At 45.0% G+C, this 24,678-nt stretch overlaps 1 protein-coding gene across 2 annotated transcripts in view; it reads right to left on the bottom strand.

Annotated features, from left to right (window-relative positions):
• Positions 1-24,678, bottom strand: part of LOC110499985 (fatty acyl-CoA reductase 1) — a 53,813-nt gene that overhangs the window by 10,499 nt on the left and 18,636 nt on the right. For both annotated transcript variants that reach the window (XM_036957242.1, XM_036957241.1), the window contains exons 2-5: positions 23,144-23,425; positions 6,040-6,215; positions 1,056-1,235; positions 160-337 (exon numbers count right to left, since the gene is read on the bottom strand). In XM_036957242.1, coding sequence (XP_036813137.1) covers positions 160-337; positions 1,056-1,235; positions 6,040-6,215; positions 23,144-23,371 — 762 coding nt within the window. In that variant the 5' untranslated portion in view covers positions 23,372-23,425. The remainder of the gene's footprint in view (positions 1-159; positions 338-1,055; positions 1,236-6,039; positions 6,216-23,143; positions 23,426-24,678) is intronic.

Below are 24,678 nucleotides of genomic sequence, written 5' to 3'. Positions count from 1 at the left end.
AGTACACTGTTTAACGTCCACAGACTACATACAGAATGTGATCCATGTATCTATTGATCATCTATTGACTTTATTGCTGCCAGCTATCCAGTGCCAATGCCCAGTAGAGTAATCAAGTCTCACAGAATGATACTGCATCTCAATGGTAACGGTACTCACAGGGAAAGGCTCCTGCCAGCTGGCTCCCACTATGGAGGGTCTGATGATGCCGATGCTGAGCTTGCTGCTCTCCCTCTGAACCACGCACTCTGCCAGGGCTTTGGTGTAGGTGTAGGTGTTGGGGCGCTCCCCGATGAGGCGCGGTGTGATGTCACGGACAATGCTGTCCTCCATCCACCTGCAGTCACAGACACAAGAGAACACTCACAATTAGACTCACATCACAATGGTACAGGACACATGCCAGGATTGAAGTAAAGTTGGCATTTTGTGTAGATAGACGAAACATCATTCACTCTGATAGCTGTCTGTGATGGTATTTATAATCAATCATTAGTTGGAAATGGCACAAGGTGGTGTGGACTTGACAGCACCCTTGGTTCGGTTCAATTCCATTTCAATCAGTTCATTCAGGAGATTAATTGAAATTGAATGAATATACTGTCATTTATCTAACTAATGGCTAGATTCTATCAGATCTGCGCTAGTCGACACCAGCATAGCAGTTGTTTGGTGGAACAGCGTTAGAGCTGTCAAATCCACAAGCAGCTCCCGACATTATACCTAAAGCAGACATTTTCTCGTTCTGAACTTCCAACGCGAGTGGGACAGGTGTGGCATTGTGACAATGATCACAAGAGCAGCTGCTCACCGATGTGACAGGTACAACGTAGTTCCACCTCCGACTGCGCCAAAACATCAGCTATGCGGGTGTTGGCTCTCGCCGGTTAAAGCTTGATCTGATTGAATCCAGGTCTATGTGCCATTTATCTTCACTGTGTATATTTTCAATGCATGAAATTTGCAAATGAATTCACTTCCTGAATAGATGGAGTCGTAATAGCAGCAACCCCACCCTCAACTCGGGTGCAGAAAGTAGACTTCACACTACTCACTCCAGGGAGTCGATGAGCTTCTTGGGTTCTACAGGCGGTGGGTAGATGATCTCGTCGATGTGCCTGCGGTTGCAGTTGGCGTAGGCTGTGGAGATGTGGATGAAGGCCTGGAGGTGGTGCATCTGCTGGGCCAGACTCAGGAGCTGCTGCGTCGCAATCACATTCAGCTGCAGGGCGTGTCTAGGAAGAGAGGACACACACAGCAGGACTAGGTAAGAGATCACTGTGCATAAGTACACTAAAAAGCATAAGCACACTATGCATTACCATAATATCATCACAAGGAGAAAAGTGAGACAGTGAGAGAGAGACCGAGAGAGACAGACAGAGCGACTGAAAGAGACCGTGATAGACCGAGAGAGAGCGACAGAGAGATAAAAAGAGAGAGGGTGAGAGAGAGAGAAAGAGCACGTTGGAAGGTTGGCATTATAATCATCCTCCCTCAAACCCTTTAATCGTCACACTTCATTCCAGGAATGTGCTTCCATTCCAGGAATAAACAGACAGAACTCTAGCTCACCTCTCAGCCAGTCTACAGAGAAAGATAGTGCTTCTCAGCCACAGTCAGGCAGTGTGGACGGTGTGTGTGTGTATGTGAGTGCAGATGTCAGATGTGGTTTGGCAGCGGTTGCCCATTAACGGCAGCGCGGGGACGGCAGTCATGACAGTCAGTGGCGACAGTCAGTGGCAGTGGCATGTCACGGGGGATAAGAGTGGTAGTAGAAGTAGGCAAGTAGGCCAGTTTGAGAACTATCATAGAGCATTAGGCCAGTTTGAGAACTATTCTAGAGCACTAGGCCAGTTTGAGGACTATTATAGAGAACTATTCTAGAGCACTAGGCCAGTTTGATAACTATTCCAGAGCACTAGGCAAGTTTGAGGACTATTCTAGAGAACTATTCAAAGCACTAGGCCAGTTTGAGGACTATTATAGAGCACTAGGCTAGTTTGAGAACTATTATAGAGAACTATTCTAGAGCACTAGGCCAGTTTGATAACTAATATAGAGCACCAGGCCAGTTTGAAAACTATTATAGAGTACTAGGCTAGTTTGATAACTATTACAGAGTACTAGGCCAGTTTGATAACTATTCTAGAGCACTAGGCTAATTTGAGAACTATTCTAGAGCACTAGGCCAATTTGAGCACTATTATAGAGAACTATTCAAGAGCACTTGGCCAGTTTGAGGACTATTATAGAACACAAGGCTAGTTTGAGAACTACTATAGAGAACTATTATAGAGCACTAGGCCAGTTTGAGAACTATTATAGAGCACTAAGACAGTTTGATAACTATTATAGAGAACTAGGCTAGTTTGATAACTATTCTAGAGCACTGGGCCAGTTTGAGGACAATTATAGAGCACTAAGCTAGTTTGAGAACTATTATATAGCACTATTCTAGAGCACTAGGCCAGTTTGATAACTATTCTAGAGCACTAGGCTAGGTTGAGAACTATTATAGAGAACTATTCTAGAGCACTAGGCCAGTTTGAGGACTATTAATAAGCACAAGGCCAGTTTGATAACTAATATAGAGCACTTGGCCAGTTTGAGAACTATTATAGAGCACTAGGCCAATTTGAGAACTATTATAGAGCACTAGGCCAATTTGAGAACTATTGTAGAGAACTATTCTAGAGCACTAGGCCAATTTCAGAACTATTATAGAGAACTATTCTAGAGCACTAGGCCAGTTTGATAGCTACTATAGAGCACTAGGCATGTTTGAGAACTATTATAAAGCACTAGGCTAATTTGAGAACTGTTATGGAGCACTAGGCCAGTTTTAGAACTATTACAGAGCACTAGGCCAGTTTAAGAGAGAACACCACTGTGACTGTGGACTGCTCCCAACAGTGTGTTCCTCACTGTTCCAAGCTGCTGAGTCATTAATGAATTCCGCTATTGGATTTTCATTAGGGTGCTAGATATATTGTATCCTAGCAGCTATAGTGGCTATGGTGCTTATCACTGCTTCAGTGCTAGGCTTGACTAGCCTTGTACGTTTGCACAGCATAGATGCCGTGTCTATGGCACTATCTGAAGAGCTGTAGTCTTGGTCCCAGTGATTAAACTGTTGTCTGATTATGCTCCAACACCCCCTGGCAACTTTGTTTCCCTGGCTGGTGTGTTTACGGACATATTCAATCAATCCTTATCCCAGTCTGCTATTCCCACATGCTTCAAGAGGGCCACCATTGTTCCTGTTCCCAAGAAAGCTAAGGTAACTAAGCTAAATGACTATCGCTCTGTAGCACTCACTTCCGTCATCATGAAGTGCTTTGAGAAACTAGTCAAGGACCATATCACCTCCACCCTACCTGACACCCTAGACCCACTTCAATTTTCTTACCGCCCCAATAGGTCCACGGACGACGCAATCACACTGCCCTAACCCATCTGGACAAGAGGAATACCTATGTAAGAATGCTGTTCATTGACTACAGCTCAGCATTTAACACCATAGTACCCTCCAAACTCGTCATTAAGCTTGAGACCCTGGGTCTCGACCCCTCCCTGTGCAACTGGGTCCTGGACTTCCTGATGGGCCGCCCCCAGGTGGTGAGGGTAAGTAAAAATATCTCCTTGCGGATCCTCAACACTGGGGCCCCACAAGGGTGCGTTCTCAGCCCTCTCCTGTACTCCCTGTTCACCCATGACTGCGTGGCCATGCACGCCTCCAACTCAATCATCAAGTTTGGAGACGACACTACAGTGGTAGGCTTGATTACCAACAACGACGAGACGGCCTACAGGGAGGAGGTGAGGGCCCTCGGTGTGTGATGCCAGGAAAATAACCTCACACTCAATGTCAACAAAACAAAGGAGATGATCGTGGACTTCAGGAAACAGCAGAGGGAGTACCCCCCTATCCACATCAACCGGACAGTAGTGGAGAAGGTGGAAAGTTTTAAGTTCCTCGGCGTACACATCACAGACAAACTGAAATGGTCCACCCACACAGACAGCGTGGTGAAGAAGGCCTAACAGCGCCTCTTCAACCTCAGGAGGCTGAAGAAATGTGGCTTGTCACCAAAAACACTCACAAACTTTTACAGATGCACAATCGAGAGCATCCTGTCGGGCTGTATCACCGCCTGGTACGGCAACTGCTCCGCCCACAACCGTAAGGCTCTCCAGAGGGTAGTGAGGTCTGCACAACGCATCACCGGGGGCAAACTACCTGCCCTTCAGGACACCTACACCACCCGATGTCACAGGAAGGCCATAAAGATCATCAAGGACAACAACCACCCGAGCCACTGCCTGTTCACCCCGCCATCATCCAGAAGGCGAGGTCAGTACAGGTGCATCAATGCAGGGACTGAGAGACTGAAAAACAGCTTCTATCTCAAGGCCATCAGACTGTTAAACAGCCATCACTAACATTGAGTGGCTCCTGCCAACATAGTGACTCATCTCTAGCCACTTTAATAATGAAAAAATTGATGTAATAAATGTATCACTAGCTACTTTAAACAATGCTACTTTATATATGTTTTCATACCCTACATTACTCATCTCATATGTATATACTGGACTCTATACCATCTACTGCATCTTGCCTATGCCGTTCGGCCATCGCTCATTCATATATTTTTATGTACATATTCATATTCATTCTTTTACACTTGTGTGTATAAGGTAGTTGTGAAATTGTTAGGTTAGATTACTCGTTAGATATTACTGCATGGTCGGAACTAGAAGCACAAGCATTTCACTACACTCGCATTAACATCTGCTAACCATGTGTAGGTGACAAATCAAATTTGACAACATTGTGTGACAGACAAGAGAACGTGAGAGAGAACAGGGGAGAGAGAGAGAGAAATACAGAGGAAGGGATGGAGAGGTAGCGGTGAAAAGACAAAGTCAGAGAAGAGAGCTATGATGCTGTTCAGAGAACAATCTCACAGCTTTTCCCTAACTGAGCTGTCAGTCATGGCTAATGTTCCGCCTCCCCACACCTCCTTTCACCTCTCTGACTGCATCTCATCCCTTAAGGCTGTCCTGTCTGTCCTACTCTACGGGATCTGTTCCCAGCAGCCACACAGGCACCCAGACAGGCGTATTTAACAGTATGATGAAGACTTGTGAGAATACACTGAGACAGATAGACACAGAGCTCTTTAATGTTTTAATAATCCCTCTGAAGACCTCATTCCTGCTTCCTCACTGAGTAGGAGACATCTAAAGACATCTCTCTACCCCCTACAGCTAGCTACCTGCAGACTCCCTGGATACATCTCTCTGTCTGTCTCTCTCTCACCACATGGAACATCGATGCACTGTCTACTACGTGAGATGATGAAACCACGTGGAATATTGAAAACTTAAACAGTTTCAAAATCCTTAATATAAATTCAATGTTACTGTAAGTCTTTATTCGCTCAACAACATTGTTTTGGATTTTGATTTAATATGTTTAATGATGTACGTGTTTGCCTGTCAACCATTTTAGGTCAACAATGTTGCTTGATAGACGCTACACAAAGCTATATTATTGGGGAATCTCTGTTGTCTTTCTCAACATCTTCATCATACTCTAGATGTATCAGCTTTCCCATTGGTCAACACCAGAACACAAATAGACCACACTATCAACCAAACATCACTTCCTGTAGGAAGTCCCCGCACACTGGGCACTTCCTGGTACTCGGGACAATGACAAAGCAAAACCCTTCGACCCCATAAACCAGACCTGAGTAAAACAACAAGAATAAAACACGTGACCAAGATAGAGACGACCCTGGCCCCTATACGGGCTGACCTCCTCTCAACTAGAGACTGTCTACTGGGTTGACGTCATTTAATAGGATCTCTATGTCTTTGTACCTCTCTCTGTGTCAGACACAAGCTATGTCCATGCATTTATACACAATCAAACAGATTTGATTTGTTGAGTTGATAAAGTGGTGAGTTAGCATGTGAGCTAGGTGATAGAGGAAGAGTCAGTGTGTAGGGGGTTGTGGTCCTCACTTGAGGGGTTCGTCGAAGCGGATGGTGGCAGCACAGTGGAAGATGATGTTGACGCAGGAGGTCAGTCTCTCTACGTCCTCAGGACTGATGGCCAGGGCAGGCTGTGTCAACTCACTGCTGATAGGAACTATCTTCTGGTGGAAGTCTGGGTTGTCCTCCCTCACGCGGTCAAACAGCTGCAGGAAATGCACACATAGATGCATCAGATCATATCAACGTATGTCAAGCCATTGATTTAACCAGGTCAATATGTAAAGGGCGCTGTATACATAGATGTCTGTAACAATTCTGTCCACATTGATGTTTGGCTGGAGGCTATTTCTCTGCACAACTGCTACTGTGTGAAGCCATGGCAGCTTTTACCTAACAATAGCACCATAGTAGTATTTGCAAGCCTCAGTATTAACAATATGGGTCATGTTGCCCTATGTAATTGACGAATGACTCGTATTTAAAACACAGATTGAGCGGGTGTCAATATTTGCATTTTCCCACAATGCCCTTGTAGCAGTGGCGTTGCTCATAGGAGACCACACGCTGCAGTACCAGAGCACACTGTTTGCGTGTGTGTGTGTGTGTGTAACATGTTCCCTGTTGCTGTGACTCAGATGAGGCGGGGCGTGCACCCTACGGAACACTACACAGGAAATGAAACCACCTTATCACCAAGGAGGGAGATAATATCACTCCTTATCCTCCATGCAAAAACCATTATCAACAAATTGTAGGTTTTAGTCTTGAATGATGGTGTTTTAGGGCTGAATAGAAGAACACAACAAACAGAAGGGAAGATAAAGTCTCTGGTGACAGACGAGACATAAATCAAGTAGCTGGCCAGTGTGCACCTCAGATTTGGCTCTGGGTGTCAAGAATAAAGGAAGTGCATAAGAAAACTGCACTGGACATTTCAGATTGCTAGTGATTAGGATTAGCATGTGTGAGTTATGAAATTGGCTCTGTGTGTGGTGTATGGTGTGTGTGGTGTGTGGTGTGTGGTGTGTGGTGTGTGTGGTGTGGCAGTACCGGCTGCCCTGGTAAGCAGACCACTAAGAGAAGAGCAGGACAGATGTTGAGTAATGCCTCCAACAGCTGTTCATATCCATGTTCTCTCTCTCCATCTCCATCCATCTCTCTTTCTATCGCTGTCTCTTTTCTGGCTCTCTAATGAGTCCATGTTGACTGCACTTTTCCTCACATCCTGACAAACTCTGATGAACTCTGTTGACCTCATTCACCCTGGTGGAAAAAGCCCAAAGTCACTGAGGTCACAATGTATTGTCTTCCCCATTCTGCTTTCTACTCCAGCTCAACCCAGCCTCTACTCTACTGATTTCAGAGGAGCTCGGTGTGGCCCCACCATTTTTTTTAATTCAGCCCTGAAGTTGTGGCCGAGCTGACTGTGAACCTCTAGGCCATGTGTTGGTGTAGCCCCCTTGAAGGTGGGCAGCAAAACTGGCACAAACACCCACCAACCACCAACCAACCCAGGTAACACAGTGCTCTGAGGAAGTTTTTACCCAGTCAGCAAAACAACAGAAATCAAACAGAGACCAGCCTTTTACAGTTATGCAACACAGCTGCCTTGGAAGAGGTACTGGGTCCAAAAAGCATGAAACCTAGGTGGCATAAAGTGGCACAGACCCTTTCATAGTGGCTTGGAAAAGGCCCACTTTAAGGTATGGGGCACGCTTAGTGAGAGAGACAGAGGGAGGGAGAGAGAAGGATCAGTTTCACTCCCGTCTGTAACCAGCTATTCCCTTCACTCTTATCAGAGTGGTCCCAGCCATACAGAAAACCACTGCTGCTGATCCAACAAAAAACTATGACTACACTGTACATCATGTATAGTACCAACGCTACTACTACACTGTACATCATGTATAGTACCAACGCTACTACTACACTGTACATCATGTATAGTACCAACGCTACTACTACACTGTACATCATGTATAGTACCAACACTACTACTACACTGTACATCATGTATAGCACCAACACTACTACTACACTGTACATCATGTATAGTACCAACACTACTAACTTATCAGAATGAATGTAACCTGTCAGCCTTGTTGTAAAAAAACATAATTTAAGACAAGAGAGGGATAGGAAAAAAGAGGAAGAGAGTGAGAGAGAGAGAGGGAGAGAGGAAGAGAGAGGGAGAAAGAAAGAGAGGAAGAGAGATGAAGAGCGAGGAAGAGAGATGGAGGAAGAGAGGGAAAGAGAGGAAGAGAGAGGAAGCGAGAGAGAGGGGGAGAGGGAGGGGGAAGAAATAGTGAGTGCATTAAGGTCAGAGGGGTAAGTGAGGTCAGAGATTGTGGGCCTGTGCATGGCCTTTGTTCAGAGATGAAGAGAGAAGGGCATTGTGGGATATGGGTGTTCTTTTGTGAGAGACTGAGGCAGTCTCCCAGTGCCAGCCTACCACTGATCTCCCCTCTGGCACAAACCATCTGACTGTGTGTTACTGTGTGTGTCTCTCTCTCTCTCTCTCTCACTCTCTCTGTGTGTCTGTGTGTGTGCATGAGTTTCAATGTGTGTGAGAGACAGAGTGTGGATGTGTGCCCGCATCTTCCCACAGTAACAGCGCAGCATGGCCGTCAGGGCTGAGACAGAGGAGCTAATCTCTCTGTATTTCTGTAGCCTCAGACACAAAGCCAAGAGGGATGTGTCACTGCTGGGATGACTGGGCTCGAACACAGCATCCATTTAACAGGGATTATCTATTCAACAGAGTTATCTATTAGATATCTGTTATTCTGACTGACTATGTAGGGCTGCCAGCCTCGCTGCCTCTCGTGCCACATGCCAACCAGCCCCAGATGAGGAGCAGCATGAAATGACTGGCACCGTGCAAAGCTGGCAGCCTAGGCCTCTCTGTCAAACTCCCGGTCTCTGGGTGGGTCTCTGGGCGGGACCTGTGTGTAAGGGTATAACCCTGTGTCGGTGAGTACTCCCTGATCATGCCAACCTGCTCCAGGTGAGTCTATATGTGAAGAAATGCCTAGGGGTCGTAAATCTCCAGACTCTCCTCCCGCTTGGCCTAGGGGTCGTAAATCTCCAGACTCTCCTCCCGCTTGACCTTGGGGTCGTAAATCTTCAGACTCTCCTCCCACTTCAACAGTGGCGTTTGTGGACTTTCAGTGTTAGGTTCTAATTTTCAGAGTAAATAACTCAGACACTAGAGAAGCTTTAACCAAGTTTAATTCTTCCCAAAGGGTCGACACAGCTGTATTCAGAGAAAAGACATGACTTCCCCCGTGGTGGTATTCATACCCCACTTTGGGTGGAGTCTCCTCTTTATCTCGAAACATTGCATCCTTCTTGCTAAGCAGGGAACTAAGTGATATGAGCCTTCAACAGTTTCTCCCCTTACCAGTACTGTCACGAGCAATCGTTTTCCCTGCACTCAGCACATTCCGAGCTTAGTTGTCTTACTACAGAGAACCATTGACTTCTCTCTTTTATATACTAGGAGTCTGATCTATCATGTCTTTAATATCTCAATGTTCAAAGTTTACCCCGAATCCAACAACAGAAACCCAACACTAATGGCCCCTTCCTTTCAGCTAGCAACCTGAGCTGCCATGTTAAAACAGCTTCACTGACCATCCTGTAAATATAGGCACTCATTCACAGTCCCTTTAGAGATGTCAGAGAGAGAGAGAGAGATGTCAGAGAGAGATGTCAGAGAGGGAGAGAGAGAGAGGTCCCCTGGAGCAAAGATATGGCAGGGAAAGAGAGAGTAGCTAGAGCGAGATAAAGAGAGGGAAGGGAATAAAAGTTACAATGTGAATGACAGAAAGGGAAGCATGTGGAGTGTTTTGTGTGTGCTGTTGTCCCTAGGGAGGCTTGTATACAGCAGCATAATGAGATTGTATTGCTCATGCATGGTGGGCTGTGGTTGGATGTGATGGGGAGTGGAATGGAGCTGACTGGGTGTCTCTTTGCCGGGTGAGCCACAACTTCACAGGCGTGAAATAGAATCATGACATAGAAGACCGGCTGCAGCTCTGGAGTGATGCAGACTGGGCATCTGTCCTGCTTCATGTACAGGGTCCCTGGTGGCTGAAGCAATCACATGTACAGCTCAGGATTGGCACATAAATGCACACGGGGTAAGACACACAAATGAACATAGACACATGTAAGTACGCACATGCACACCCACCCACCCACGCACCCACACACACACACACACACACGCGCGCACACAGCCATGTAGGCCAAATAGGCTGCCTCTGCAGGTAGCCGGCTGGTAAGTGCTCAGATTAAACACAGTACACACCAAAGATATCCCTGGCTTCTTCCCCCACTCCTGGTCAAACAGCTGTTAGTGCTTCAGCCAGGCTGGGTGGATGGATGCTGGGTAATTGGGTCTGCTTTGTGGTTGGCCCCCTCTCAGCTGATCACAAAGCCGGAAATCTACAGTAGCTCGAAGTCCTGATAAGTCTACAGTACAAAGGTAGAGCACTATAATATAGGGAATGGAGCTGTTTGAAGACATATCATGGCTTTAAGCCATTTCTATGTGTCTGTCTCAGTTTATTATCTCTGTTTAGTCTTTATATTCTCTGTGGTTGACTCTTGGGGAGAAACATTGGAGTGGACTTCCAGGAATGATTCCCCTGGGAGAGAGCGCCAGCTATCTTGGACGTCATCCAGTCCCTGTACATACCACGGCTCCTCAAAGACCCGGGGGATTTTTCAGCGGTGCAGACCAGGGCATAGGTCACAAAAGCAAACAGAGGCGGAAGACAGAGCATTGCTGATCATCCAGTCCCAGCTGGAGGCTATCTAACGCTGTGCTCAACTCAATACAAGAGGATCAATACCAACAGGACAGTACGGTTTACTTTACGGTGACAGACAGCAATGTTAGAATATGCGCTCGGCAGTCGGCATACCGATGGCATGACATTCCACTTCTGAGACAGTGACCTCATGGCGAGCCATGGCAAATTCCATTATCCCTCTAGAACAAACCAAATGGAACTCGGGACTACTTTGTAATGAGAGACACGAATCCATGTGGTCACTGGAAACCACCGGCAGGGACAGACCTAACTCCATGCTTTAATGATCAAGCAAACGTAATGCTCAGGTTAACTGCTACTTCTCCTCAGTGGTCGTACCATTGTAACCCCTAGGGGTTAGGGAAGGTGACAGAGGGATGTGGAGAGGGTTGTGGCCCCTCTGAGGAGCGTTACTTGTGGCCCCCGGCGGCCGGCCCTGGTCCAGAGGGGTGTTCGGCCGAGCGGAATCCCGGAACTCGGGTCGGAGCGCTACTGTTGTTAATCCATCGATTACAGAGGAAACCAAGCTGACAGCACCCCCACGCTCCAACGAGCACCGAGACACACACTGCATCATGGCAAGAAAAACACACACACACTTCAACAAAAAATACCAGAGGTGTTTCCATGTTTCCATGTAACAGAATCAGCATTCTACTGGCATCCAAACCATCCTCCTTCACCTGAGTCACTTATTCCTTAAAGGAAACCTTATGGTGGTTTGATTCAGTCTGGTGACGATGTGTGTTTCAATCAGTTTCCATTCACAGTTTATCAAAGGGAGGAACACGGTGAGGCTGGGTAATCTTGATGAACACGATATCCTCTGTGTTTTAGAGAACAGGCTCTTATCCTGACATCAAAACCTGGAGCTTCTCAGAACCTCTGACTCCTTTAGAGGAAATGAAAATGGAGCCCTCTCATCCCAGGCTAGATCAATAGCATGCACGTAGGCATGCAAACACCCGCGCACACACACACATGCACACACACCTGCAAACACACACCTGCAAACCCACACACACACACCTGCACACACACACCTGCAAACCCCCACACACACACACAGACCAAGGGCTAAGTCATTACACATGAACAAGTCAACTCTGACCCCCAAGCATTCCATACTTTGAAATTTCACAGCGACACTCTCTCTTCCTCTCGCTGTTTAAGTTCCATCCGTCAACCACAAGTCCAAGACTGGAGAGCAGTAGGTGACCAATGGCTGTGCAGGTCTGAAGAGATGACCTCAGGGCTCTGTCTACTGCCTCCTCCAGGTCATTCATGTAGGGCGTCTGTTAGAGTTGGAGACGTTGTGATTTGGTGTGCACCAAGGCACCGTTCTAGCATCGCTACTTTATGACCTCAACATGCGGTCACACAAAAAGAGAAGGTCATCAATCATGCAGAAAGACCATCACATTGGATCAGCTAAATGCCTTGTCTAATACACAAACAACTATATAGATGTGGAAAGGGCAAGGCGCTTGGCAGACTCTTTATCCCTATGGGGACACCAGTGTGGGTTGCTGTGGTCCCCATTAGGGCCACCACTGAGCATGTGCTAAATGCATGTCTGCCCTACCCTGATGGCTCTCCTGGCACTGTTCAATGTGCTAATTTGTTTCACAAACCAAGTTCATTTGTGGCCTAATTATACGTCTCTCTCTCTCTCTCTCTCTCTCTCTCTCTCTCTCTCTCTCTCTCTCTCTCTCTCTCTCTCTCTCTCTCTCTCTCTCTCTCTCTCTCTCTCTCTCTCTCTCTCTCTCTCTCTCTCTCTCTCTCTCTCTCTCTCTCTCTCTCTCTCTCTCTCTCTCTCTCTCTCTCTCTCTCTCTCTCTCTCTCTCTCTCTCTCTCTCTCTCTCTCTCTCTCTCTCTCTCTCTCTCTCTCTCTGAAGGGAGTCGTGGGTGTATGGAGTGCCTGCCGCCAGCCTCGCTGCCTCTCTGCCCCTCGTGCCACATGCCAACCAGCCCCAGATGTGTAGCTGCATGAAATGACTGGCACTGTGCCAAGCTGCCAGCCTAGGCCTCTCTGTCAAACTCCCGGCCTCTGGGTGGGTCCTGTGTGTAATGGTATAACCCTGTGTGGGCGAGTGTTCTCTGAACTGTTATATCCACCATTTAAACAGAGCTTTACAGGGCCTTGTAATATACTTTTATGTATTGAAATGTAATTCCACGCAGTAAACAACACACCATACTGTAGGATGCAGTCATTGGACCTAGTTCAATAACACCAGGCCAGATGGGAGCAGCAGTGCTAGTCATGGACCCGTTTTACAGCCATAACCCGCCAACAGTTATGCCCTGCCTGTGTTAAAGGTGATTACCCACAGTGAGAGCTGGCCTTTATCAATGCAGGGAGACAGTTACAAGGTTATAAGTAGGGCAGGAACAAGTGGAAACACCAAGCTCCCTGTTATGGAAGAAAGCAATCAGGCCTGAATATGAGTCGCAAAAAAGAGGAAATCGATAATGCAATGTATTCGTGGGGGACCCATGCATATCCACGAGCACACGCATGCGAGCACACACACACACACACACACACACACACACCCGCAGTACCCTTAATGAGCTCGGGAGTTGAGGGCCTTCCCTCCTTCACTGTGGGTGACTCTTAAAACTCTCATACTAGAGCAGGTCTGCAGTGTGTAGACTCGCCTTGTAAACACAGCCAGCCAATAAGTGTTACCCTGGATGCTCCCCAGAGGTACTTGGTCCACACCAGCCGGCCCATCCATCCCAGGGGCACCCAAAATGCAAGGACTCAATACCAGAGAGGATTATAGTCCAAGCCACTGTCACCACTGGTTTACCACAGAGCACTGAAACAAAGGAATCCACAAAGGCAGACATTTCTAAATACATTATGGACGTAGTTGCAGCCTTAATCTAAACAGAGGTTTTGTTTCTACTGGACAACATGTGACCTCGTCCCCAAGCTCAATTGCTACCATATATAGAAAGCCATCTGGGGATAAAATTACTGACATTGAATTCAGTGAGGCAGGAAAGCTTTAGGCTATTTCAGTTATAGAGTGCCCTAAAATACTAATTGTCATTGTAGGTTTCTGTAAAAGTGTGTTAAATATCTAGGTGGAGTAGTTGCCTAATATGGAAACCTTAATATAGGCTGAATGCCAAGCCTGTAAACGTTGTGGATTTTACGTTGCCTGGCCAACATGCCTTGCTTATATTTTACAACTCAGTTGTTCGTCATATCATAGAAATAATTCAAATGTGTAAATGGTCGGGGCACTTTAAAGGAGCCGAGGGATTATTAAGACATCATTGGTCAGCTTTCCTCCACGTCTAGTTTTCCTGACCACAGAACCTGACCTGGAAAACTCCTGGTCCTAATGGGGTATGGATGTGGTAGTACAATAACCTTTAGATGACTGGCTAGGTAGTCTGTCCTGGCTGTCATTCTGATCTGGCCCTGCCCTCCCTCCGTAGAGACTAAACTCCAGGCCAATGTTCCCTCTAAGCTGCGAGCGAGCGTTCACGGTCACGCAGCTCCCCCAGAAACAAATATAGCCCACAGAGAGAAGCACTCAACAATCGCAGTCGACTGGTCGATCTCCAAGCAGGGCTGTGGCGGACACGGAATTTTGTCAGCCAGTGATTGTCAAGAAAATAACTGTCGGTCTCACAGTAATTGACCGTTCATGAACAAACACATTTAGCATCTCCTGTCTTCCACACACAGCCTCCAAGCCACGGATGCAGACCTTTGGAACATCTACATTTGAAAAAGTCTAATAAATGTAATATAGCCTACACCTTCACAATAAATACATGTAATACAGCCCTGCACCTTCACAATAAATCCATGTAATACAGCCCTGCACCTTCACAATAAATCCATGTAATACAGCCCTGCACCTTCACAATAAATCCATGTAATACAGCCCTGCACCTTCACAATAAATCCATGTCATACAGCCCTGCACCTTCACAATAAATCCATGTAATACAGCCCTGCACCTTCACAATAAATCCATGTAATACAGCCCTGCACCTTCACAATAAATCCATGTAATACAGCCCTGCACCTTCACAATAAATCCATGTAATATAGCCTACACCTTCACAATAAATCCATGTAATACAGCCCTGCACCTTCACAATAAATCCATGTAATACAGCCCTGCACCTTCACAATAAATCCATGTAATACAGCCCTGCACCTTCACAATAAATCCATGTAATACAGCCCTGCACCTTCACAATAAATCCATGTAATACAGCCCTGCACCTTCACAATAAATCCATGTAATACAGCCCTGCACCTTCACAATAAATCCATGTAATACAGCCCTGCACCTTCACAATAAATCCATGTAATACAGCCCTGCACCTTCACAATAAATCCATGTAATACAGCCCTGCACCTTCACAATAAATCCATGTAATACAGCCTACACCTTCGCAATAAATCCATGTAATACAGCCCTACACTTTCACAATAAATCCATTATTTACTTTAGACAGGTCTAAAGAAACATGATATGAAGAAAATGTAGTCTATTTCAGAATAACAGAATACCATACTCTGAGTTGTCCTTATGTTAGATACTGATCTGGCTATGCCATATGGCTGTGGGCTACACTAGTTCATTTAGCAGACAAGATTTGCTTAGAATTTCGTGGCATTATTTTATAGAATGAAGAATACAATTGAATACAATTGCAACAGTGTGCATCCTTATCCAATTCCGAAGTGCATATTGAAGATATTGGAATTGTCCACATTTACTTTTCGTCAGCCAACAAGATGAGTAGGCCTAACGAACAGCAAGAGCACTAGCCTATGTCAATCTACTATCCCCCATAGTACAAAAGTTGACCTATTCTATTCTGTGTGAGAAATAAATATTCCAAACATAGTCTGGGACAGATGCGATAGATCCCAAATTAATACAACCACTAGCATCAAAAACATTTTTTTTACGCAATGAGGCTGACCCAACAGATCAGAACGTTTAGCTTAAAATGTTGATAAACTATTAGCCTATTTCTTCACATTATAAGCACAGCAATACGCACACGGCAGTAGGCAACAAACACTAATTGGAAAACAGCATTATCAAAAGTGACCACAAATATGATATGCAGGTAATGCCTTTACTATAAAGGTGCATTTTTATGGTGAAAATGATCTTCCCCAAACTTGAAACTCACACGCTGCACACATTATGTATGCCAGTTAAACTCCACACCCGTTGTAAAGCGGATTAATGTGCTTAATTTGAAGAAGTTATTTGGCCACTTTAATTGTGATACAATCCTTATTAAAACAAATATGCCTATGGGCTAGGCTACATGGGGTGTGCGACTATGATTCGAAAAAGTCATTTAAAAAAGGCATTGTTTCTTATGCTGGGCATCATATACAATTGATAATATATAATTCACAAGTGACAGGCTAATATTGCACCCATCAGACTATTCTTGATTTAATCTTTACATCCAGTTGAAGTCGGGAAGATTACATAACTATCACGTTTGTCTGAATGGACCAAGGCGCAGCGTACTTAGAGTTCCACATGTTTAATAATTATGAAACTCACCAAAAACAATACAGAAGAAAAGGAAACGTGACGTTCTGGGCTGCTCACAGGCACAAAAACAAGATCCCACAAACAACAGGTGGGAAAAGGCTGCCTAAATATGATCCCCAATCAGAGACAACGATAGACAGCTGCCTCTGATTGGGAACCATACCAGGCCAACAAAGAAATAGAAAACATAGATTGCCCACCCTAGACACACCCTGACCTAACCAAATAGAGAATTAAAAGGATCTCTAAAGGTCAGGGAGTCATTAAAACTTGTTTTTCAACCACTCCACAAATTTCTTGTTAACAAACTATAATTTTGGCAAGTCGGTTAGGACATCTACTTTGTGCATGATACAAGTAGTTTTTCCAACAATTGTTTACAGACAGATTAATTCACTTATAATTCACTGTATCACAATTCCAGTGGGTCAGAAGTTTACATACACTAAATTGACTGTGCCTTTAAACAGCTTGGAAAATTCCAGAAAATGATGTCATGGCTTTAGAAGCTTCTGATAGGCTAATTGACATAATTTGAGTCAATTGGAGGTGTACCTGTGGATGTATTTCAAGGCCTACCTTCAAACTCAGTGCCTCTTTGCTTAACATCATGGGCAAATCAAAATAGATCAGCCAAGAACCCAGAAAAAACATTGTAGACCTCCACAAGTCTGGTTCATCCTTGGGAGCAATTTCCAAATGCCTGAAGGTACCACGTTCATCTGTACAAACAATAGTTTGCAAGTATAAACACCATGGGACCACGCAGCCATCATACCGCTCAGGAAGGAGACATGTTCTGTCTCCTAGAGATGAATGTACTTTGGTGCGAGAAGTGCAAATCAATCCCAGAACAACAGCAAAGGACCCTGTGAAGACGCTGGAGGAAACAGGTACAAAAGTATCTATATCCACAGTAAAACAAGTCTTATATCAACATAACCTGAAATGCCGCTCAGCAAGGAAGAAGCCACTGCTCCAAAACCCACCATAAAAAAGCCAGACTACGGTTTGCAACTGCACATGTGGACAAAGATTGTACTTTTTGGAGATATGTCCTCTGGTCTGATGAAACAAAATTAAAACTGTTTGGCCATAATGACCATCGTTATGTTTGGAGGAAAAAGGGGGATGCTTGCAAGCCGAAGAACACCATCCCAACTGTGAAGCACGGGGGTGGCAGCATCGTGTTGTGGGGGTGCTTTGCTGCAGGAGGTACTGGTGCACATCACAAAATAGATAGCATCATGAGGCAGGAAAATGATGTGGATATATTGAAGCAACATCTCAAGACATCAGTCAGGAAATTAAAGCTTGGATGCAAATGGCAGAACTGAAAAAGTGTGTGTGAGCAAGGAGGCCTTCCAACCTGACTCACTTACACCAGCTCTGTCAGGAGGAATGGGCCAAAATTCAACCAACTTGTTATGGGAAGCTTGTGGAAGGCTACCCGAAACATTTGACCTAAGTTAAATCAAATCAAATGTATTTATATAGCCCTTGGTACATAGGCTGATATCTCAAAGTGCTGTACAGAAACCCAGCCTAAAACCCCAAACAGCAATCAATGCAGGTGTAGAAGCACCTGCAAGTGTAGAAGCACCAGCCATTTAAAGGCAATGCTACCAAATACTAATTGAGTGTTTGTAATTTTCTGACCCACTGGGAATGTGATGAAAGAAATACAATTTGAAATAAATAATTCTCTCTACTATTATTATATTTCACATTCTTAAAATAAAGTGGTGATCCTAACTGACCTAAGACAGGGAATTTTTACTAGGATTAAATGTCAGGAATTGTGAAAAACTGAGTTTAAATGTACTTGGCTAAGGTGTATGTAAACTTCCGACTTCAACTGTATACTAAATAATATATGTGTGAAATTTGTTTTGATTTAGAATGGACCATTATCATGCAAACAGTGGTAGGGGAAAAATACATGTCATCACTGCACTTAAATAGAGAATGGAGGACACTTTTCCTGTGGTTCATTTTCATGCCAACCAGGTAGGCTATACTCCTGTTGTAGAGAGAAGTCATGTGCTTAATATTTGCTTAATATTAGGAATGTTGAGAAATAAATAAAGTAGGCCTATGCTATAAAAAGCTGATGGGTGCCTCCCCTTTATAATAGAAGCCATCACTCTGTTTTCTCATGCAATTGCATAGCCTATATAAATGTTGCACTACATGAGCTCATGGGCTCTTATGAAGTGTTTGATTCGTTTTGTAATGACATTTGCATTGATGTCAGAGTGATTAGAGGGACAATCGAGTGCTGAGTACCAGGCAGTTAGCGAGTTTGGTAGGCTACTAATGACCATCATCAGCATCAGAGCTTGGAGAAGCCTAATTACCGTGACTAAACGGTCAGGTGGAATTTGACTGCCTTCATGACTCGTGATGGTCACTGCAACATCAATGTTGTATTTTGAGACAAGCTTGAATAAGCTAAGTAGCCAATAGGCAGAGGGTAGCATCATTTGTCTGATTCTCTGTAGTAATGGTATGGGAATAATTATGCATTTTACTTTGTGAAGTGGTTTCTTGCATCAAACAACACACCAACATGTTCAGTCACCTTGTCTGAAGGACATGTGGATAAACAGTTAAAAAAAATAATAATATTGAACTTTTATTTAACTAGGCAAGTCAGTTAAGAACAAATTCTTATTTACAATCTACCCCAGCCAAACCCAGATCACTGGGCCAACTGTGCCCCACCCTATTGGACTCCCAATCACAGCCGGATATGATGCAGCCTGGATTCAAACCAGGTACTGCAGTGACACCTCTTGTACTGAGTTGCAGTGTCTTAGACCATTGCGAAACTCGGGAGACCAGTTTAATATCAACCCCTGTACGTTTTTATCAAATGTTTAATGGAATGTAGGCCTACACTGAACACCACACATTGGCTGCTACTGTAGGGTGAATGATAGAACAGCTATTTCCATTTTAAATAGTTATGGGAAGGCCTCCCTGGTGGCGCAGTGGTCTAAGGCACTGCATCGCAGTGCTAGCTGTGCCACCAGAGACTCTGGGTTTGAGCCCAGACTCTGACACAGCCGGAAGTACATGGTGCGACGCACAATTGGCCTAGTGTGTTCCGGATTAGGGAGGGTTTGGCCGGTAGGGATATCCTTGTCTCATCGTGCACTAGCGACTCCTGTGGCGGGCCAGGCGCAGTGCACGCTGACCAGGTCGCTAGGTGTACGGTGTTTCCTCCGACACATTGGTGCGGCTGGCTTCCTGGTTGGATGCGCGCTGTGTTAAGAAGCAGTGCGGCTTGGTGGGGTTGTGTTTCGGAGGAAGCATGTCTCTCCCGAGCCCGTACGGGAGTTGTAGAGATGAGACAAGACAGTAACTACTAATAATTGGATACTATGAAACTGGGGAGAAAAAGGGGGTAAAAAAATGATGGGATGCTTTTTCTCCATTGTTTTTGATGGTAGGCCTGCATTATGATCAAATTGCCACAGTAGCCTACTTGGCCACTGTTAAAACTAACTTAAAGTGGGTACAGCCTCAGTGTTCACAGTAAATACATGCTGGAAGTTGCACAGAATTTTCACAACATTCAAGTTTGCTCTCAGCAGAACTGAAATTTGCTCAGTGCCAAAAACAATTAGACGGAACATAGCTCCAGGCATGTCCCAACAGACAGACCTGGCTGGCACTGTGGGATGAGATTAAAACAGGAAAAGCACATAGCCCACACTACAACCACAGGCTTTTCCTAAGAAATATACATCCAACTGGCTGTGGTCGTGTGTGTGTGTGTGTGTGTGTGTGTGTGTGTGTGTGTGTGTGTGTGTGTGTGTGTGTGTGTGTGTGTGTATATATATATATATATACACACAGAGAGAGAGAGAGCAACAGAGAGAGACATAAAGAGAAAGACAGAGAGACAGAGATAAAGAGAGAGAAAGACAGAGAGAGACAGAGATAAAGATAAAGAGAGAGAGAGAGAGAGAGAAAGACAAAGGGAGTCAGAGACAGGGATATGCTATACAGCTATAGGTGGAGTGTGATAGCCACCCTGCCCTAAACGTGTGTGTGACACAGTGATCAGGGTCGGTCAGGGAGACAAAATGAAAGGCAAAATGTAATTAATCTCTCTCACACACACACACACACACACACACACACACACACACACACACTGGAATGGGGACGTGGATACCTAGTCAGTTGCACAACTGAATGCATTCAACTGAAATGTGTCTTCTACATGTAACCCAACTCCTCTGAATCAGAGAGGTACCCCCCATACCTCTCTGATTCAGAGGAGTTGGGTTAAATGCAGAAGACACATTTAATGCTTTAATGGCTGCTTTAATCCACGTCATCAGCGCACAAGAGCAGTTCTTGTGTGGCTTAACTGCCTTGCTCAAGGGCAGAAGACGCAGTATATCACCACACCCTTGCTTCCCTGCTGCTCCGTCAGTCACACAATGTACCCTTCATTCCCTTCATTCAGAGCAAGACAAGAGGAGGACAAAGAGAGAGATGACTATTCTTACCAAAATAAGAACAACACAACAGTTGTTCAGTAGAGGCCTGGTTCAACACCCTCCATGCCCTCCTCCTCCCCTCTGATAACTGAGTACAAGTTTGAACAAATATGGAGAGCCAACAATCGGTTACATTTCCACATCCACTAGACTGTTTGATAAGAGAGGTGTGGTAATAGCTGAGGTATGGTGTTAATAAACAGGAGAACAGAAGGTGGGCAGGTCTGGGATGCAGTACACCAGGGCAGCTGTTCAGTTCTGGCCCTCCCTTGGTGAGATCCAGATGACTGCTGGAGTCAGCAACTAATAAGGTACACGAACACACGAACACACACACACACACACACACACACCATCCCTCCACGGTTTTACATGGAGCCATTTAGGTTCCACCAACCACATCCCACCAAACTAAAAACCACTCCTCTTCCACTGACCATTTCTCAATACAGAACATATTGGCCAGGTCATCACCCACTCAGACCCAAGCCCAGTCAGCAGAATTCCAGCAGATTCCCCTTCTTGCCCCTCTAGCATTCCAGCATCCCCCACCTCTCCCACACAGATCTGCACTCTGACAAGAACACGCTGGGCTAAAGCTCTGTTTCAGCTCTAAATAAGGTTATTCTATTTCTAGAATTTAAGAGAATAGCATCCTATTAGTGGGAGAAGGCATGCAAAAAAGCCTCAACTATAAGGCACACTTACCCCTTATGCAAATCTATCACACGTTACATTACATCCAATGCCCTGCAATTCACAGAACTCAACTAACCAGACAACAGCTAATTATTAGGCCTATTCTTTAATGGTCAAGGCATATCAGGAGAGAGTCAAATCAATCAGATGTCTATCTGGATGTCCTTTTCCAGGTCACAGCACCTTTGCCTTAACGAAGCCCACAGAGACGCTCGGTTTGGCTGTTACCTAGCAACAAGTGTTCTGAGTGACATTCGATATCCATTAGGCCATACGTCATGAAAGGCGGCTGGAACGGGCCGAGAGCATTCATCCTATAGAATCCTTGTGTGTAAAGAAAAACCTCTAAGACGGATATTACAGAGACCGTAAACTCGGCACCCAGAATCTCAAGTGCGAGCTGTTGTTAAGACTGTCACGAGAGACGATGCAGACTGCAACAGTGACATGAATAACAATCGGAGGGAAATGCTTTATACAGCCGTAGTTAAACACATTCCTTTGAATGGTCTGGTTTGATTAGGCTAGATATGGCAGCCAGTCTGTTTCTTTATCCTCTCCTCCCTCACCTGTCTTGTTTGGGTGGCTAGTGTTGTCAACTGCACAGACTACTGTGTTTGATGAACACCAAGTTGTTATCCTATCTCTGGTGTGTGAAGACACATTCTGGGCGTTTGAATTCAGAAATCACAGCAGGTAGAATCTCTCTCTCTCTCTGTCTCTCTCTCGCTCTCTCTCTCGCTCTCTCTCTCTCGCTCTCTGTCTCTCTCTCTGTCTCTCTCTCTGTCTCTCTCTCTGTCTCTCTCTGTCTCTCTGTCTGTCTCTCTGTCTGTCTGTCTCTCTCTCTCTGAACCATTAACTGGTGCCTCCATTGTAGACAGAGAGTTAATTAAGACACCATTAACTGGTGCCTCCATTGTTGACAGTTAATTATCTGTGTGTGTGTGTGTTTGTTTTCAGTTAGAGTGCAATAACAACATCAGTAGCAGCAGATAGTAAAACAGAGCCCCGATGCTTCAGCGTGCATTTGTGAGCACGTCAATACTCACCCAGTCTCAATCTATCAGAGCTCATTAAGCCCAACACAGTCTTTTCCCATCCCTCTCTCCTTCCCTCTTTCTTTCTCTTCCTTTCTCTCTCGCCCCTTTATCTCTCTGTAGGTGAGTAGGCTCGTATGGCTTGGATGAGCTTAGTCCACTTGAACTTCACTGGCAACAGCCATAAACCATTTTATATACGATTCATTGGGACATTTCTCTCACAACATCAAGCAATGTTTCAATAAACACAAAGCTGTAAGACAACAAAACACCGAAGCCAATCAACCTGCATGTAGCACAAAGCCAACAGGAAACAGATTAATTATACAGTTTGCCTTCACTTCAGATCAGTGCAGATCAATAGGATGACATCATGAGAAGGAACTTCTTTAGACTAGATTCACCCCCTGGTACTACAGCCTAGTGTACTACAGCCTAGTGTACTACAGCCTAGTGTACTACAGCCTAGTAGTGCCCCTCACCTTGCACTTCATCATGTCGCTGACCCGTTCCTGCATGGACTGTCCAGCCTTGGGCCTGACCAGGAGGTAGAGGGTTCGGACCTCTGGACAGGACCGCAGCAGTTTCTCCACCAGCACCTTGCCCATGAAGCCCGTGGCGCCAGTGATCAGCACATTCTTGCCTGCGTAGTAGTCAGCGATAGATGCCATGCTGGCGTCTGCCCCTGCCTCTTCTCCTGTCTTTCCCATCTGTGTAGCTTGTCCTGGTCTAGGCAGCTCCTAGAGAGATAGATAAAGGGGTGGCTGGAGAGAGAATGAGAGAGAGAGAGAAGAAACGATAGGAGACAATTAGCTGAGGCTGAGAGAAAATTAGAACCGCACTACACTCTGTTCAGACTCAGAATCTCTTTACATGAGCAAACACTCATTACACTTGACATAACCTACAGTATGTATTGTGTATGTATTAATGCTGAGTATTAGGTGACAGACCTGTAGAGAGAAGTAGAGCTGGGACTCACTGGGTGCTGGGAGTAACTTTGTTAATGACATGGTAAGTGGGGAGATGATGTTATTGCGGATGTATTGAAAGTGTCACACCCTGATCTGTTTTACCTGTCTTTGTGCTCGTCTCCAACCCCCTCCAGATGTCACCCATCTTCTCCATTATCCCCAGTGTATTTATACCTGTGTTCTCTTTTTGTCTGTTACCAGTTTGTTTTGTTCGTCAAGCCTATCAGCCTATTTTCCCCTTGCACCGGTCTTTTTCTAGAAATGCTTGTGTTCCTAGCTCCAACAGTGCAGAAAGATTATATGAAAACACAAATCGAAAAGTAAAAGAATGAAATAAATAAATAAATAAACAAACATGAATGCAAAAAAACCTGTTTTGGGCTAATAATGTAAGAAATAACACAAAAATAAAATAAAATACTGCAAAGTTGCTTAGGAGCAAGAAGCAGAGCTGCCATGTCTATCAGCGATCATGAATATTCATAAGGCAATCAATCACAGCCTATAGCTGTAGTAAAGGTAATGCATCATTATTACCCCATTCAGAAGAGTGTCAGCCAGCTTTGGTTATAAGATAGTTTCCAAGCCAGTACAAAGAGCATCATTAACCCCTCCCTTCTCAGGGCAGTCATCCAGAGAGCCAACTACATATCAAGGTCAGCAATAGAGCTCGCCAGCTTGTAGTCACAAAAAACTGAAATGAGTTAGCATTTTCTACCTCTAGCTTGTTCAGCCATTCCTATGGAGGAAATGAAAAGGGATAGAATGGGGTTTTGGGATAAACACAGAAAATAAGGTCTGAGGTTGAAATAGGTTTAGGAGATTCAGTCATTTTAGCAGATGCTCTTACCCAGAGCGACTTACAGTAGTCACTGCATACATTTTCATACTGATCCCCCACGGGAATCCAACCTACAACCCTGGCGCTGCAAGTGCCCTGCTCTACCAAGTGAGCCACACGTTTTGTTCTATGAGATAACATCAGTCAGTCAACATGACCTTTATGAATTATGAAGACTTCATGTGCTTTGGGACTGTTTTTA

Source organism: Oncorhynchus mykiss, chromosome 21, assembly GCF_013265735.2.
Source record: "Oncorhynchus mykiss isolate Arlee chromosome 21, USDA_OmykA_1.1, whole genome shotgun sequence".
NCBI lineage: Eukaryota > Metazoa > Chordata > Actinopteri > Salmoniformes > Salmonidae > Oncorhynchus > Oncorhynchus mykiss.
Note: the sequence above shows the minus strand (reverse complement) of the source record. Positions and strands in the feature narration are given on the sequence as shown.